Raw genomic sequence first — 17348 nt, 5'->3', positions numbered from 1 at the left:
TTTCTCTACCTTCTAGAAAGTATTTGAAAAAGTACTAGCTATGATTTTTTGAAATATTTTTAATTTAAAAATATAGTAAATTAATATTTTTTTTTATTTATTAATTTTAAATAAAAAATTTAAAATTTTATGAAATTCTGATTCCACGGCTACCCCCACACGGCTCTAATCCCGGCACCGATCCTAATGTTTCCAAGAGGTTGCTTGTAAATACTTACCATTTCAATGCAATTCCAATCCTCTTCTTTCATTTTCTTTAATTTCTCTATTCCCATCTAAAGTTTCAAAGAAGTTACGTGTAGAAAACTTTCCAAAAATTATCTATCTGTCTGTCTATTAAATGAACGTATCAATAATCATTTTGAGAATTAAATATTTAATAAACAAAAATATTCTTTTTAAAATATTATTTTCGGACCAATTTATGCGCACCTCGACTAATCTCATGGGTCCTAAAATTAACGATCATATGTAAGCCTTCAATAATCAAATGAGTCCTTTTTTATTCATATGATAAATTTCCAGGAAGTTATTTTAGATGCTTACATTAAGTTCATCTTAAGAATAAGGGTCATTAAGAGGAGGTTGAAACAATAGGTACCAAAATGAACTTTTACCCTTATTATTTCTTTACTCCTCTATAAATACCCTCACTTGACGCACAAAATCTCTCGCGACTCCTTTCCCATTTCTCTCCACCACCAATTCTCTCTCTAAAAATCTGATATTTCAGCAAACCATTTTTTTTCTTTGACTTTTTGATCTCCTACTGCCATGTCAACGATGGCAGAGATGGAGCCACTAACATCAGGAGCGAGCAATCGAATAATCCCAATCTTGAAAACCCTAAGAACTTCTCTCCTCTACATTCACGCACTTCTCTTTTCCGTCGTTCTCCTCCTCCTCCCTCGTCGTTACCGCCGCCGTTACACGGCGGACTCCGCAGCGGAGCAATCGCCTAGTAAGTCAGTGAAACGATGGAGATTGGAGGAGGAAGATACTATAAAAAGGAGAGCTCTTGCTGAGGGTATCGATATGACGACCGGTAACGAAGACTGCCGGTGGAGTACGTTCTTGTTCTTTGGTGTTAGACGAAATGCACTCTTCACCAGGTCTTGGTTTCCGGTAACCGGGCAAAAGAAGTGAGTTTTTATTTTTCATTTTCTACTTTTTTGTTTTTTATTGTTAAGAAATTTTTTGCTTTATTTATTAGTTGTCAGAGAAATGAAAATATTGGAATAAAAGACTTGAAAGATAGAGCGAAACTTGCATGCAATTTCGGGCTTGATTTTATAATTACGCTGTTTAAAAGTCACTGTTTATGTGGGATTAAACAAGGGATTCTAAAGTAACTAAAGAAGGTAGTTATTTATGTTTTCTATTTGAAATTGCAGTTGCTTAATAATTGGGTTGGTTTTACAATGTTGGGTTTTTGAGTTTCTGATTGTTCTGGTTCAATTCAAGAAGCTGATGAGATAGAAATGGAATGGATTTACTTGTTTGCAAAGGGAAAAGACAATCAAATGTTTTCTTTTTCTAAATATAGCTATTGTTTTGTTGTGATTGATATTTGTTTCATATTTTTTTATATTACTGTAAGCAAAAAGATGCTGTTTCTATATGAGAATGAGCATGTTGTGAACTTGGAAACGTGAAATATTGTTGTATTTTCTGCTCGTCAGGCGTTACGTTAAGTGAAAGGATAAAGGGGCTATGGTGCTGCTTCGCTATGATTAATTGTGGTTTTTATTCTACATATGACACATCTTTAGCATGTATACCTTTACCTTCATTTATTTTTTGTTGCTTTTCCTCCGTGTTGATTCTGTACTGAGATATGAGGGTTGCTTCGTGATTTCAGGGGCATTTTGGTTATTATTCATGGCCTTAATGAGCACAGGTAATATTTGAGGACTTCTGTCATCTTTCGAACTTCTTTTGCATCTCTAATCTATCCTATTAGTAAAAGATCTTTGGCATCTGAAGCTAATCTGTCCCCCCCCCCCCCCGGGTTTTCCAAATAAAAGATCTTTGACTTCTCTTCTGTTTGCCTTTCAATTTTCAGTGGACGATATGCTCAATTCGCAAAGCAACTAACCTCATGCAACTTTGGTGTCTATGCAATGGATTGGATAGGTAGCTAGATTTTATAAAGATGCTCATGTGTTTGGTGTGTTGACCTTTATAGTCAATAGGTTGTTATGAAGCTTCATCCCCAGTTTATTTATAGCATAGGTGTGATTACATTTGCTAAGATCCACTTGAAGGTTCTTTAAGTTAAAACAATGTTGTATCGGTGAATGATATTGGTCAGTCTTCACATATTATAGAAAAGGGACAGATTTTGATAACACCTTTATTTTGTTTGGAGCATTCCAATGCCTGTTTATGCTGATAAATTTTTTGATATCCCTTTCTCTTGGTCCGTTACTGCCCCTTTATTCTCCATTTCAAAGGGTTTGTAGTCCAAGTCTCTAGTTTTGCAGTGTGGTAATGTTTTTTTTTTTTCCCGTTGTGAAGGTCATGGTGGGAGTGATGGGTTGCATGGATATGTTCCTTCACTAGATCATGTTGTTGCAGATACTGTAAGTTCACTTGTCCATTTTTCTCTATCCTTTGCCAGGAAAACTGTTCTTTATTGCATCCATCCATGGTACTAGAATAAATCTTGAATAATCATTACTGTATGTCAGACCTGCACTCTGTGTTAAATCATGCACAGTTCTCTTCCTAAGCATCTTCACAGTTATTTTGTCATTTTCTTGCTTCTTTTCCTGGCCTGGCAGTAAGTTGAACTTGATTCCATCACGAATTTTGTTTAGTTTGGAGGCATTTTTTTAATCATTCATAAAATACCTACAAAACTGATAGGATGAACTTTGTAACTTCTGTTTCAACAGGGAGCTTTCTTGGAAAAGATTAAGTCGGAGAACCCCGGAGTACCATGCTTCCTTTTTGGTCACTCAACTGGAGGTGCTGTGGTTTTAAAGGTAATACACTTTCAAAAGAAGAGGTATTCTTTTTTTTTTGTTGTTGTTTTTTTGGGTCTAGCAGTTTTATTATTAATGTGGAACTAATAAATTGCTTCTCTGAGCAGGCGGCCTCATATCCTAACATTGAAGAAATGCTGGAGGGAATTATACTGACCTCACCAGCTTTGCGTGTCAAGCCTGCACATCCTATTGTTGGGGTAAAGTCTTTTCTGTCGCTTAAATCATGATGATGGGTAGATTTGATGGGAAGATTTTATTGACGATAACTATGATATGGTAGATTGTGTTTTCATGGTTAAGGAGCTAAGGTTCAATTCATTGAGTTTTGAATTTGGAATTTGCCAAAGCATGCCATTTTGAAATACCGCAATATTCCAATGCATTGTAGTTAAGCTTCTGTACTGATAACTGTGACATGTTGGATTGTGCTGTCATAGTTGATGTCCAATTCATTAGATTTTATTAATCCTTGGAAGATGCCACAAATTCATTATAGTTAATGCTATGTTCAATTTAACTTTTTTTGTCCCCGTTTTAGAGGGACTGATGGAATTCTAACTTTTTAATATATGGAACCAAGACAAGTCACAATGCCCTTTAACAATTTTGTTAAAGATCCATTTTACTTGAATCAGGCCTTTAGAACATCAAGTTGCATTAGTTTTAATTTCTGGTTATAAAACGCTCACTTAATATTTTTCAAGCAGGCTGTGGCTCCTTTTTTCTCTCTGGTTATCCCCAAGTTCCAATTCAAAGGAGCAAACAAAAGGGGCATTCCAGTTTCTAGGGATCCTGCAGCACTTCTGGCCAAGTATTCTGATCCATTGGTCTATACAGGACCCATAAGGGTCCGTACAGGGCATGAGATATTGCGTATATCCTCTTATTTGCTGCGCAATTTCAAATCTGTGACTGTTCCATTCTTTGTTCTCCATGGAACTGCTGACAAGGTAACTGATCCTCTAGCATCTCAGGATTTGTACAATGAGGCAGCCTCCAAGTTCAAAGATATAAAGCTTTATGATGGTTTCTTGCATGACCTTCTCTTTGAGCCTGAACGTGAAGAAGTTGGTCAGGATATAATCAGCTGGATGGAGAAGAAGATTAGGAGCTGATTCTGAACAAGTTTACAATCACTGGTAGATTCTCTTACAGGATAGTCAAGAGTTTGGCTAGTCATAAGTATAGCTGTTTCAATTGTCACATTATGTCACAGGTTTATTGTCCCTCATTTGTGAATTGTATCTCATGAAACGGAACTTGTATTTATGCAAAGAAAAAGAAATTCATAATTAAGAAAAAGAACTAATGATCGATATCCGTACATGATTAAGTTGATAATCAAAATTTGTAACATATCTCTATGATGCTAATAAATAGACTGGATTAAATTTTTTTTTACTAGTATCATAATGTGAAAATTGTTTTTAAACAAGAAAAGAAAGAAAGTTAAATGTTCTTAAAAATTCAATTCCATACTAATAAAAAAGTTATGAAAGAATATCAATGTTATATTGATGATAATGAGTAGGTTGTATTTCTGATTATACATCTTATAAAGTTGTTTAATGCAACTAACTAAGAAGTATGGGATTTTTTAAGAAATTGTTTCACTATAAGATGATAAAGAGTTTTCTTAGTAAATACTTGTATGTTTTGAAAATGAAAATGATTGACTATATTAAAAAATTAGGCCATTAAGTTTTGTCATGAATAAAAAGTTAATTGTTGACTTGATTTTGCTAATCATCATAGACTATTGCATGAACAAATTGGATGGTCGAAGAGACCTTAAGAAGATAAAAAAAAAAAAAAAAGGTCATCTTCATATATATTTTAGAATGTCCAAGACAAAAAACAAGAAGAATAATAGTTTTGTCTTTAAAATAAAAAAAAATTAAAAAAAAAAAACACATTAGGAGCATAAAAAAAGATAAGTGTACTTGTCATCATTATGATAATAATGAACATTGAAGAAAGAATTGCAAGGAGTATCTTGCAACTATAAAAGGTAATTAACTTATTAACGTTTCTACTTTAGGTATATTTATGATTAAAAACTATTTTTCTACTTCACTAAGTGGTTTTTTAGGTATTGGGTACCAAATATGTTTTTTACATTCACAATAAAAGATTATACAAAGACAAAATGGATTTGAAAGTTTGAAATAGAGTAACAATTATTATGAACTTATTATTTTAGTTTATTAAGTGGGCTAATACTAAAACTTGATGGTTGTAATTTTATTCTAGTAATTTCTAGAAATATTATATCCATTCCTTACTTATTTTTTAATGAATTTAAATTTGTTATTGATGGCAATTGTTGGTCTTTTTATAATATGATGTTTATATATATATATATATATATAGATTTGATGATTATATGAATAATATACTTGATTTTTAAATGCCTATGTTCAATATAAACTACAAGAAAAACATATTATATAATCAATATCCTTCATATTTATTTCATTGTAGATTATGTCATATTAATGAAACAAGAATCACTAAGTTACATAAAGAATGATATTTTGATCCTTGTGATTATGAATTGTATAAAACTTCTGAAGTTTGTTTATCAAGTAAGATGATCAAAACATCCTTTACTAGAAAAAAGCAAAATAACTAAAAATTATTAGGTCTAATACATACCGATGTATGGGGACCAATGACAATTCATGTCATAGGTGGATATACTTATTTCATTACATTTATTGATGACCATTCTAGATATAGTTATGTTTATTCAATAAAAACATAAATATGAATTATCATTTGAAAGGTTCAAAAAATTCAGAAATGAAGTTGATAAACAAACTGGAAAGAGAATCAAAATACTTTAATTGGATTGAGATAATGAATACTTGAGCCAAGTATTTCAAGACTATTAAAAGATAATGAGATTCTCTCACATTGGACACCTTTTAAACACCATAACTTAATAGAGTTTTTGAAAGGAGAAATCGTACCCTATTAGATATTGTATAGTTTATGATGAGCTTTATAAACCTTTCGTCTTTTTCCTAGGGTTATACCCTGTAAACTATTGCTTACTTCTAAATAATGTTCCATCAAATTTTGTTGATACGACTTCATATGAGATATGGAATGGTAAGAGCCAAACCTATCATACTTAAAGATTTGAGGATGTAAGGTTTACGTGAAACATATAGTATCTGAAAATGTAGAAGTTAAGTCAGATAATTGTAAGTTTATAGGATATCCAAAAGAATCAGTTGGATATTATTTCAACCATCCTATTAAGCAAAATGTGTTTGTTTTAAAATATGCTACGTTTATAGAGAGAAAAAAATGTGTTCTTGAAAAGAGTAGTGAGAGGAAAATAGAACGTAATAAAGTTCAAGTACCATAAATTAACATCCAAATAGAACTAAAATATAAGACTATAACATTTGATGTTCAACTTGAAACTTAGAAAACACAAAACCTCCGTAGATCTAGTAGGAAACGTCATGCACAATTGAGATATCAAGTTTTTGTGGAAGCTGATGATGACGAGTTGCTCATACTTGATGAACTTATTAACTATATAGAAACATTATTTAAAATTGATTCTAAGAAATGGCTTGAATTCATCAAATCTAAGATGAATTATATGCACACCAACCAAGTATGGACTTTGGTTGATCCACCTAAACGAATAAAATTGGGTGCAAATAGTTCTTTAAGAGAAATATTGGCATGGATAACAATGTACAAACTTATAAGGCTAGACTAGTTGCTAAAGGTTATAGACAAAGACAAGGGATTGACTTTGATGAAACCTTTTTGCTAATAATTATGTTAAAATCCATAAGGGTTTTTCTTGCTATAGCTGCTCATACCATGATTATGAGACTTGGCAAATGGATGTCAAAATTGTATTTCTGAATGGGAATCTTCATAAAGATGTGTATATGACACATTTTGAAGGTTTTGAATCTGAAAAATTTACTATCAAAGTATGCAAGCTACAAAAATCTATTTATAGACTTAAACAAGTTTCAAGAAGTTGGAATATCCATTTTGATAAGATAATTAAACAACTTGATTTAATAAAAAAAAATGGATGAACCTTAGGTTTATAAAAAAGTTAGTGGAGTTGAGTTGTTTTCTTAATATTATACATATTATTGATAGAAAATGACATTATTTTACTTCAGTTAGTAAAGATCTGATTATCAAATAATTTTTTTATTTATTAAGAATAAAACTCTATAGATATAAATCTAGAAGATTGTTTGGATTGTCCTAATCCACATACATATAAAAAGACGTTGAAATAGTTTAGCATAGAAGAATCCAAAAAAGGTTACTTATCAATTTCATAGGAATATGTATCTCCAAATATATGTGTTCTAAGACATGAATGGAGAGAAATAGGATAGAAAGATTCCTTTATTTGGCTATAAAATCCATTATATATACGATACCATGTACAAGACCATACGATACTATATTTTAAGCATAATGAGTAAACACCAATATAATCTAGGTGAGAGTAGCTAGAAGATAGTTAAAAAGATTCTTAAATACTTAAGAAGAACTAAAAATATCTCTCTAGTCTATAAAAAAACATGAACTAGATGAAGTTCATGGTTATTTAGATGCTAGTTTTCAATCAAATATTAACGATAGATAATCTCAGTTAGGATATGTTTTTAGTTTAAAAGTTGGTGTTGTAAGTTGGAAGAGTTCTAAACGAAAGACTACAACAGATTCCACAACTAAAGTTGAATGCATTTCTATGTTTAAGATGAAAAAAGAGGTTGTTTAGATAAAAAATATATATATATATAGACACACACACACACCATTGAACTAGGCATGGTTCCTAACATTATTGATCTAGTAGGTTTGTAGTATGATAACAATAGAGCCATTGCATAAACAAAAGAACAAACGTCTCATCAAAGATTCAAACATGTACTTAAACGATTCTATTTTGTTAGAGAAATCATAAAGGAAAGATATAAAGATATAGAGCGAGTTCAAACTAAAGAGAATCTTGCAGATTCTCTTACAAAAGTCGTTCTCAACATAAGCATGATCATCATATCGATGGATATGGTATCAGATACATAAGCAATTGACTTTAGTGTAAGTGAGAAATATGCATTGTAGTCAATTGGTTAGTTATACATAAGACTGAGTTTTTTTATGCAAAATATATTTATTATTAATAAAAGCTTTTTTATCTTAAATATTCAATTATATTTCATTAGTGAATCTAATGTTTTGATTAATGAATATAGAGTAAAGACAAAGTTCATGGAACAAAAATGTTTTGTATAAAAGATTATAAAATTATTATAATAATAAGATTTCTATTACATCAAAGCATTATTTCTATATGTTTCTAGTCAATATTATTATTAAAATGCTTTCAAATATAATATTATTAAAAAATAATAAATTACTAATATATTTATATGGGAAATAATATATTAGGATATATTAATATACAATACAAAAGTATATTAATTTAATGAATTAGTGCATATAATACTTTAATTGAGATTATATTGCAAGAAAATATATTCAAATACAAAACATGTTATATTATACAATAATCACACATTTTAAATCATATAAATTGTGTTATAAAATTAGAATACCATAGAAAAGAAATTTATTTTCAATGTTCTCTGAACACCAAAAAATAGTTATATGTCTATAATATTATATTCAAAATATTTATTATATTTTATAAAATAAACTATATATAAATATATATAATATCATAAATTCTTTTTTTTTCCACCGTTACACTTTTTATATCTCATTCTTTTCTTGTAAGTGGTTAGATAATTATATTTAACTAGTTCATTGGCACATGCTCTGCCACATACCAAACCAAAGTTTTTTAAATATAAAAATTAAAATTAAAAGTGTGGGAGATTCTTTGGAAATGTTATTAAACTCGGGCAAGTAGGAAAATCTTGAAATCTCTCGACCTGACTTATTATCTGGCGCAAGTTTCCAATTAAACTGAATCAAAGCTAACCCAATGTGAATCGGTTGATTTCATGGATTTAAAGACAATCTAAATAACCGGTAAAAGCATGACTTAGCTTATAAATGAACTTTAATATGAAAACTTCTGTATTTTTAAGTATCGATACAAAAATATATTGGATGATCCCAATAACTCCGCAACTGAGTTCATGAACTCAATTGGGTTTAATAACTTTGTTTTTTTCAAATAATTTTTACATAATTATAGGATAAAAAATAGACGCTTTCAATTTTGAGCACCAACTTTTAAATAAATGTTTATTTGAGACTATGATAACCCTATAAAAAAAAAATCACGAATGAAGTCTACCTATCCAATCCAACACTAAATGATGTAATAAAAAAAACTCTTAATTATTACCGACATTAATTAAAAGATCTAATTGCCCCCAAGATTATGAATACGCCCCTGAAATCAAGCTTTAAGAGTGAAATTTTAAAAAAAAAACAAAAAAAAAAAAACCTTAGACCCAAGTTAAGTGTTGTTTTGCTTTTATAGGTATTCTAGTAATTTAGTTGTGCAAAAAAGATGTAAAAATACAATAGCAATATCGATCAATTAAAAAATGGTTAATCCATAATAATTGAGTGGGGGGGGGGGAGTGTTAAAGTTTTTGTAGAAAATAAATGGTAGATTTATTGTTTCAATCTACAGTAATTGACCGGAACAGGATTTCCCTATTTTTCTATTCGTGGCAAATCTTTTAAACTTGAGTTAATATTCTAAATTCATAACTAGTTAAATCGTAGACTCGAGTTCAATTCTTAACCAATTTGATGTTGAATGATGAAATTAGAGAGAAATCCTTATATTTAAAAACTTCCCAAAGCAAAAATAAATAAATAAATAAACAGAATGAGCATTGGATATGAAAGAAAAAATTGGAGGGTGAAATTGAAAAAAAAACATATTTAAAAACTATATGAAATAAAAAAAAAACATATTAAAAAAAACCATATGAAAAAAAACAGAAATAAAAAACATGAGGATCAAATCTCACACATTAAGAAATTGAATGATGAAATTAAAAACAAATCAAATTTTTAAAAATTAATTAAAGGACAACAAATATAAATAAAAAATAAGGGATGAAAGCAAAAGAAAACAAACTTGAAGTCTAATATGCAAATTTGAAGGGCTAGGCATGATTTTTTAGAGGAAAGAGAAAAAGAAAAGGAAAAGATTATCAACGCTACATTGGAGGTCTGTTGACCATATACTATATATAAAGGAAAAGAATGTTGAGACAAATTAAATGACATGACATAAGAATGGTTGTGACCACTCTTATAAGTCGCATATGCCTATTGAAGGTGGTTGAGATACGAATGCATTGAAACATGCAAAGCATACATTAGCAGGTGTTTTTTTATTTATAAAAATATAACATTGCCCCTAGTACCAAAGCATTATTATGAAAAAAATATATATATTATGAAATGATGAATAAACTCTTGTGGTCAAGCTTTTAAAATTTTGATTTAAAAAACAAGAGTCATTACACAATAACAAAAATGTAAAACATCAAAAAGGTTCAAAAATCAAGTGTATAGAGTATTATACCCCTAAAAGACAATTGCTTATGATTTTTCAAGGGCAAAATCTTAAATTCACCATTATAATCCTTGGTAAATCAAGGCACATGCACAATATTTTTTCCACATGTTTTGGGTTTTTCTTTTAATATTCCTTATATGTTAGATAATTTTTTATAAAATAAAACATCAATAAGTAATTTGTTATTTATTTTTTATGATATAATCAAATATTAAAAAATATTTTTCAATTTATTTTTTATATTGTCAAACATAAAAATAAATAAATCACTTTTTATGAAAGCCATTCTCTGAAAAAAAAAAAAAAAAAACTAATTGTTGTCGAACAAACTAGACCTTAGTTTTGCTTTAAACAATTTCTTCAAGACCACATCATCTCTATGCTCGAGATTCATCTAAGACGTTGTTTGGCGTTGTGGTTGCGTATGAGGTTGAGGGGCAACCACAACGCCGTGTGTTTGGTAAATGTTAAATGTGGGTGTGTTTTGGTGGGACCCACCAGAAAAGTGTAAGTAAACTGTGGTTTATCAAAAGCACGATAATCATGCTTTTTATCAACCTCAGTTTCACTCCGACCGCAAGAAAAAAAACTGAAAAAACAGCCAACGGCTAAAATCAAACTTCTCCTCCCCGAAAAATCAAACTTCTCCTCCCCGATTCAAAAAAAAAAATCCAGAGAAAAAGTTAAGAACTTTCCAGCAATGGCAAAACACACTTATTGCCGTTTGAGGAAAATATAAAACGTCCCAAACTCCTCGAATCGGGGAAAAAATCCTTGAAAAAATTCTACCAGCCCATCGCCCATAAATAGCCGTTGGAGGAGAATCAAACTTCCCAGTTCCTCCCCGAATCGTCAACAAAAGCAGAGCATCAACTAACCAACGGTGAAGCTTCATTGTTTTCGGTCAGATCTGGGTCATCCCTCTGAGAAGAAAATTGCAGATCTGTCTCCGCCGACCATCTTCAACTACTGTGGAAACGAATTTCCCTTTCTTTTTTCTACCCGAGACGCGCTTCCATGTTGATCCTGTAGAGATCTGTTGATGTTGGTATGTTTCTCATTTTTTCTTTTTCTTTAACAGTTAGGAGTAATGTTGATGCTGTGCTGAACTTCTTCAACATTATTAGACGATCTAGGCTTCTCTGTGTTGTAGTTGCCGAAAGAATTTATTTGCATCTAGGTTGTCTGTTGTGTTCCCGTGATCTTGTGCTTGTGGTTATGCAGTGTATGCTTGCATTTGATTTTATAGTGAATTATTTTTGTCAAATCAGCTGAACTTGTTCAACATTGGTTCTGGGCTTGTCTCTGTGTTGTATTATAGTCGAAATTAGAATACATTTGGTCACAATAAGTTGTTAATTTTGTTGGTTATCTGTTATGGTTCCCCTGATCTTGCGTCCAAAATATGCAGTTGTTGTTTGATGAATTTAAGTGCAGTTTTGTGTTGGTGCAGGAGGAACAATACCATTAATCCTGCAAAATCGTCAGGCAACAAAAAAGTGAAGCTGCTATAAAATCGAGTAATTTATTTCTGTTTTTTACGTTTACATTACTACTTGCCTATTTGTTTGTGCTGGAATGAAACTTTGGGTGTTGTTTGTTGTTCTTGATTGCAATACTATGACCATATATTGTTGTCATTTTTTTGTTATGTAACCACAACCATCTGGGTTTGCATGCTGAAATTCAAAGGCAACTGTTAGATGCTGGATTTATAATTATCCATATGCTTTCCTCGGTCATATGCATTTGTGGCTGTGCAAAACTTGTTGGAAATGGAAGTCTCAACCTTTTCATTTCATTTGTAATCCTCATTGTTTATTTTCTAAATGCTTGTACTGTGACCATATATTTGCATTCAATTATAAGTCAAATGTTTTGAATCTTATAACTAGATATTTTTTGTTCCAAATGTAATTACCGAACTAGGAATGGATGCTCCTGAAAATATGGATAAAGCAGCATGGACAAAAGAAATGTTGCATGTTTTTTGTGACCTTAGCATCAAGGCTATCGACATGGGAATGCGACCAAATACTCATTTCGACAAAGCTGGTTGGAAATATTTGTTGGGATCATTCAAAGAACAAACTGGTCATGCATTTACCAAGGCATAACTTAAGAACAAATGGGATGGCTGCAAAAAGGATTGGAGGATATGGAAGAAGCTCATTTCTGAAACTGGTGTGGGTTGGAGTACTGAATTAGGAACAATTTCTGCTAGTGATGAATGGTGGAAATCCAAGATTCAGGTTATTTGGCACAATCCTTAATAATTAATTTGTTAACATCTGATTTCAATTATTAATAAATTAGTCAAAGTTGCGAGAAATAATTTTCTTTCTTTTGTGTAGGAAATAAGGGGTGCAAAAAAGTTTAGGCACGCTGGTATCGAACCATTGTTGTGTATGAAGTTCGATAGAATGTTCGCAAACATTGTTGCTACCAGTGAGTATGCATGGGTACCATTATCTGGAGTCTTACTTGATCATAATGTTGGTGTTGATGGCAGTCAACATACACATGTTGAACAACCCGATTTGGAAGAAGGCAGTGGTGATTCTGAAGAGGACGGAATTCCAAATTTTGCTGATGATGTTTGCAACATGGTTCGAGGGGTTAATATGGATACCAGTAGCAACAACCGCAGTAGTGGGAAGAGGAAAGAAAGACAACGGGTTGAGGTTCAAGCTGGGAAAAAAAAAAGGAATTCCGGAATTGGGTTTCAATTACTTTCACGATGGGATCACATGGTTGACAGCATGTCAAACACTAGTGATTCCGCGTCTATCAGTAAAGATCGGGAAGGGTGCAGTATTTGTGAGGTTATGACTGAGCTTCACTCGCATGAGGGAGTGCATATAGGTGATGATTTTCATGGGTTTGCTACTGAGATTTTAGGTCTGAGAAGGAATAGAGAAATGTGGTAAACTATGGGTAATATTGAAAACAAGATTAATTGGTTGCGGAGAATGTATACACGGCGTAAAGGATTTTAGTCCGAGAGGTGTATATTAATCCCAAATGCCTGCTTTCATATCTTTTTTGCTAATATTATTATTTTAATTGTTATTTAACATGTTTACATCTCATTTCTTGTCATTTATTTAAATTTGCACGATATGGAAGTTGCAGATTTCTCAAGCTGCTATGAAGTTATAAATTAAGTTAACAATTGACTCTGTAATGCGATGACGTCTGCAATCAATTATGTTATGGACTGTAATATTTATTATGCATGCACCTGTTATGGACTATAATATTTATTATGCATGCACCATGGATTGTATTTTAATGTAGTTCGAACCTGTAATGTTATTTGAGAATTGTTGAGGCTTATTAGTTATGATATGCTATAGATCGATTTAATATTAATTATATAAATTTATGATGTGGACATTGCTTTTAGTTTTTAACTGTTAAATATGTTGGTTGATGATGCAAATTAAAGGTATTGTTGCAATTGACAAAACAAATTTCGTTGATAAATTTAACTGCATTGGAGATGTACAACTGCAAAATTGATCATATTAATGATAGAAGGGGAGCAGGGGAGAAGCAATTGATCATCAACAACTGGAAACATCCATTGAACTAGCCTTGAGATGCACCAATTCTTTTTCATGGGAAGATAGGCCACTAATGATAGAAGTAGCAAAAGAACTCCAGCGAATTTTAAATTATCCATCACTGCAGCTCCGTAGCTATGTACATCTTTATAGCCCGCACCATATTTGAATTCCATTTTTAGCAAAGGAAAGGGATCTCTACTACACTGTAAAATCTTGAACTCCACATCTATACCTACATACATACCATTTATATTTATTTGATAATTGAATATATAAAATACTGTAATGACATTCAAAGTGTGTTGTAACACTATTTTTTTACACGATGAAAAAAACAAAAGTTAATAACACAGCAACCTGTTGTAAATGCCTGGTTACACTGGTGTAGTGCAGTGATAAGAAACTTGCAAACTGATAAAACTGAATTACAACTTGCAAACTGATAAAAGTTGACTGCTGTATTGCAGTGACAAGAAACATTGTTTTACAGCTTGCAAACTAATGTTAAAGCCTGGTGTCAAATACTGTAGTCACATGGAATGCAGTAATAGACAACATAGTTTTAACCAATGGGAGGAAAGTTTCAGCAAAAGTTATACAAGTGAACCAGCCGAAACAGAGGAAAGAAACCGAAAAAAAAAAAAAAAGAAGAAGAAGAGAAGGCAATACCAGGGGAACAACCCGAGAAAGAGGAAGAAGAGAGGGCAACGCAGATTGGAAAAAACAGAGGAAACAACTCGTAAAGTTGAAGAGTTGCAGATTGAACACAGGGGCACCAAACAGAGGAAGCAAAACAGGGGCACCATCAGACATAGCCGAACCAGACGAAGCAGCGACGGGGCAAGCCAAGGTTGAAACAGGGGCACCAGTTGACGGGGAAGAAGGATCAATTTCCATCGTCGAAGCAGCGCCCATGAATCACCATCAAACACCACCGTTGCGACCGTCAGCCATACAACGCCGCCGCGCAGGTTAGCTTTAATATTGTTTTAGTTTCAAATTTGGAAGAAATCAAAACTGCTGCCTCAAGCATGAAAGATTATGGAGGTGTAGGAACATGTATCTTGGGTTCGGACACAAAACTCTTGGATATATTTGGTTAAACTCTTCTTTCCACCGGTCAAGAGATTAATTTATACACGTCTGAGAGAGCTTGCCTTTTTTATTATATTATGTTAAATGGGGGGAAAATAATCAGTTTTGGGCTGTCCTAATCGAATCCATCATCCTCTGTCACGGTGAGCTATTCCTCAGAGAGACACAAGCATGCACCAAGTGATGGTAAAGGCGGCAAACATTACTTGCGAGTTTGGGACTGAAGTTGTGAGCATTTTGTTAAATAAAATTCCAGGTGGTTCCTCTCTTCTATCTACGGTTTGGATAACCAACGTAGCTCATAATCTTGCCTTGCGCCTTCTCCTTCGTTCTCTGTCGCCTGAAAACTTCCCACCCGGCAGCCGCTGTTAACATGATACGTGAACAGTGGATGCCGGGTGGGAAGCTTTTTAATTTAACAGAAAAGAAAAAGAAAAAGAAAAAATGTATCCTTAAAATTACAATACAAATAATAATTTTGAAAAGAAATGAACACAATAATATATAACATTGTTTTATTTGTTTATCTATTGTAGGAGAAGAAATATGGATGATGCTGGTTTTAATGCAATATTCAATGAGGATATGGATAATGATTATGAAAATATAATGGACCGTTTTATTGATCATATTAACTCTCATGATGATTATAACAACGGCGCCTCATCCGGGGATGTTGATAATGGGGCAAATAACGACGACGACGACGATAGTGATGAGGATGGCGAATTATTTTGGAGGCAAGAATTTGATAGGAAAAAGTTAATTGTGTGCACAGCTGGGGCCATACACATGTATTATATTACTTATATATATAAGGAACCGTGTATGGTTTCATACAACACGGGCATGCGTTGGTTAACAGAAGTTTTACGAGGACATTGGAAACAATGTGTAAACATGTTTTGAATGGACACATCAACTTTGTTGAGCCTGTGCAATGATTTGGAAACAAGTTATGGGTTAAAACCTTTGAGAAGGATGAGTGTGATTGAAAAAGTGGCTATATTTCTGTATACAATGGCACTCGGAGCATCGAATAGGGAGGTTCAAGAGCGATTTCAGCATTCAGGTGAAACTGTAAGTAGATGCATGAAAGAAGTTTTAGCGACAATATGTTTATTTGCAATAGATGTTATAAAACCAGAGGACCCGAATTTTACAAGCACTTCAAGAGAAATCGCAATGAATCCAAGATATATGCCTCATTTCAAGGTTAACTATTATGTTTGTTGATGTTGCTAATGTGAACAAATATGGATAAATTTTATGCATTGTAGTAATTAATGAGTTTATATTTGTCAATGGTTTTCATGTAGGATTGTGTTGGTGCAATTGATGGAACACATGTGCGAGCTTGCATATCAACTGAAAATCAAATTTCATTTATCGGAAGAAAAGGTGTACCAACACAAAACATAATGGCTGCATGTAGTTTTGACATGCAATTTACGTTTGTGTGGGCAGGATGGGAAGGCAGTGCCCATGATACACGCATTTTTCTTGAGGCTATTGACAATAGAAATATAAAGTTTCCTAAACCACCAAAAGGTAATTATACAATATAAATTGTTATGTAATTACAAGTTTAATAATTCGATCAATTCTTATTAATCATTTAACAAATGTCAATGTTGTTTGTAAATATAGGTAAGTATTATCTTGTTGATTCAGGATATCCCAATGAATATGGGTATTTAGGTCCATATAAAGGTCAAAGATATCACTTCCAAGAATTTCAGCGTCGTGGACAACCAAGAAATTAGCAAGAAGTTTTTAATCGTGCACACTCATCACTACGTAATGTGATTGAACGTTCCTTTGGAGTATGGAAACAGAGGTGGAGGATTCTACAAAACATGCCTGTTTATCCATACAAAACGCAAGTTGACATTGTAGTTGCATCAATGGCAATACATAATTACATTAGAAGGAGATCAAATGATGATATTGCATTTGCAGAATTTGACCGCAATCCTAATTTTGTTCCTGATGATATTTTACCCGATGTTGTTGCACGCCCAGGAAGTGAGGAAAACGGTGGTCAAGGCACTTGGAATTTGGTACGTGATGGAATTGCAGACAGTTTAATGGAACAGTAAAAAA

At 32.3% G+C, this 17348-nt stretch overlaps 2 protein-coding genes across 2 annotated transcripts; both read left to right on the top strand.

The window, feature by feature from the left end:
- Positions 1-670: 670 nt before the first annotated feature.
- Positions 671-4309, top strand: LOC118035835 (uncharacterized). The gene is made up of 7 exons (XM_035041485.2): positions 671-1142; positions 1862-1900; positions 2066-2136; positions 2521-2585; positions 2901-2990; positions 3098-3190; positions 3701-4309. The coding sequence occupies exons 1-7, from the start codon at positions 775-777 to the stop codon at positions 4106-4108; spliced, it is 1134 nt and encodes a 377-aa protein (XP_034897376.1). The 5' UTR covers positions 671-774; the 3' UTR covers positions 4109-4309.
- An 8197-nt stretch (positions 4310-12506) lies between these two features.
- LOC118035834 (uncharacterized) lies at positions 12507-13528 on the top strand. The gene is made up of 3 exons (XM_073406381.1): positions 12507-12626; positions 12699-12827; positions 12930-13528. The coding sequence occupies exons 1-3, from the start codon at positions 12507-12509 to the stop codon at positions 13503-13505; spliced, it is 825 nt and encodes a 274-aa protein (XP_073262482.1). The 3' UTR covers positions 13506-13528.
- The last annotated feature ends 3820 nt before the right edge of the window (positions 13529-17348 follow it).

This window comes from Populus alba, chromosome 18 (assembly GCF_005239225.2).
Source record: "Populus alba chromosome 18, ASM523922v2, whole genome shotgun sequence".
Classification (NCBI taxonomy): domain Eukaryota; kingdom Viridiplantae; phylum Streptophyta; class Magnoliopsida; order Malpighiales; family Salicaceae; genus Populus; species Populus alba.
The sequence above is the reverse complement of the archived record's forward strand: the minus strand, read 5'-3'. Positions and strand labels throughout refer to the sequence as shown.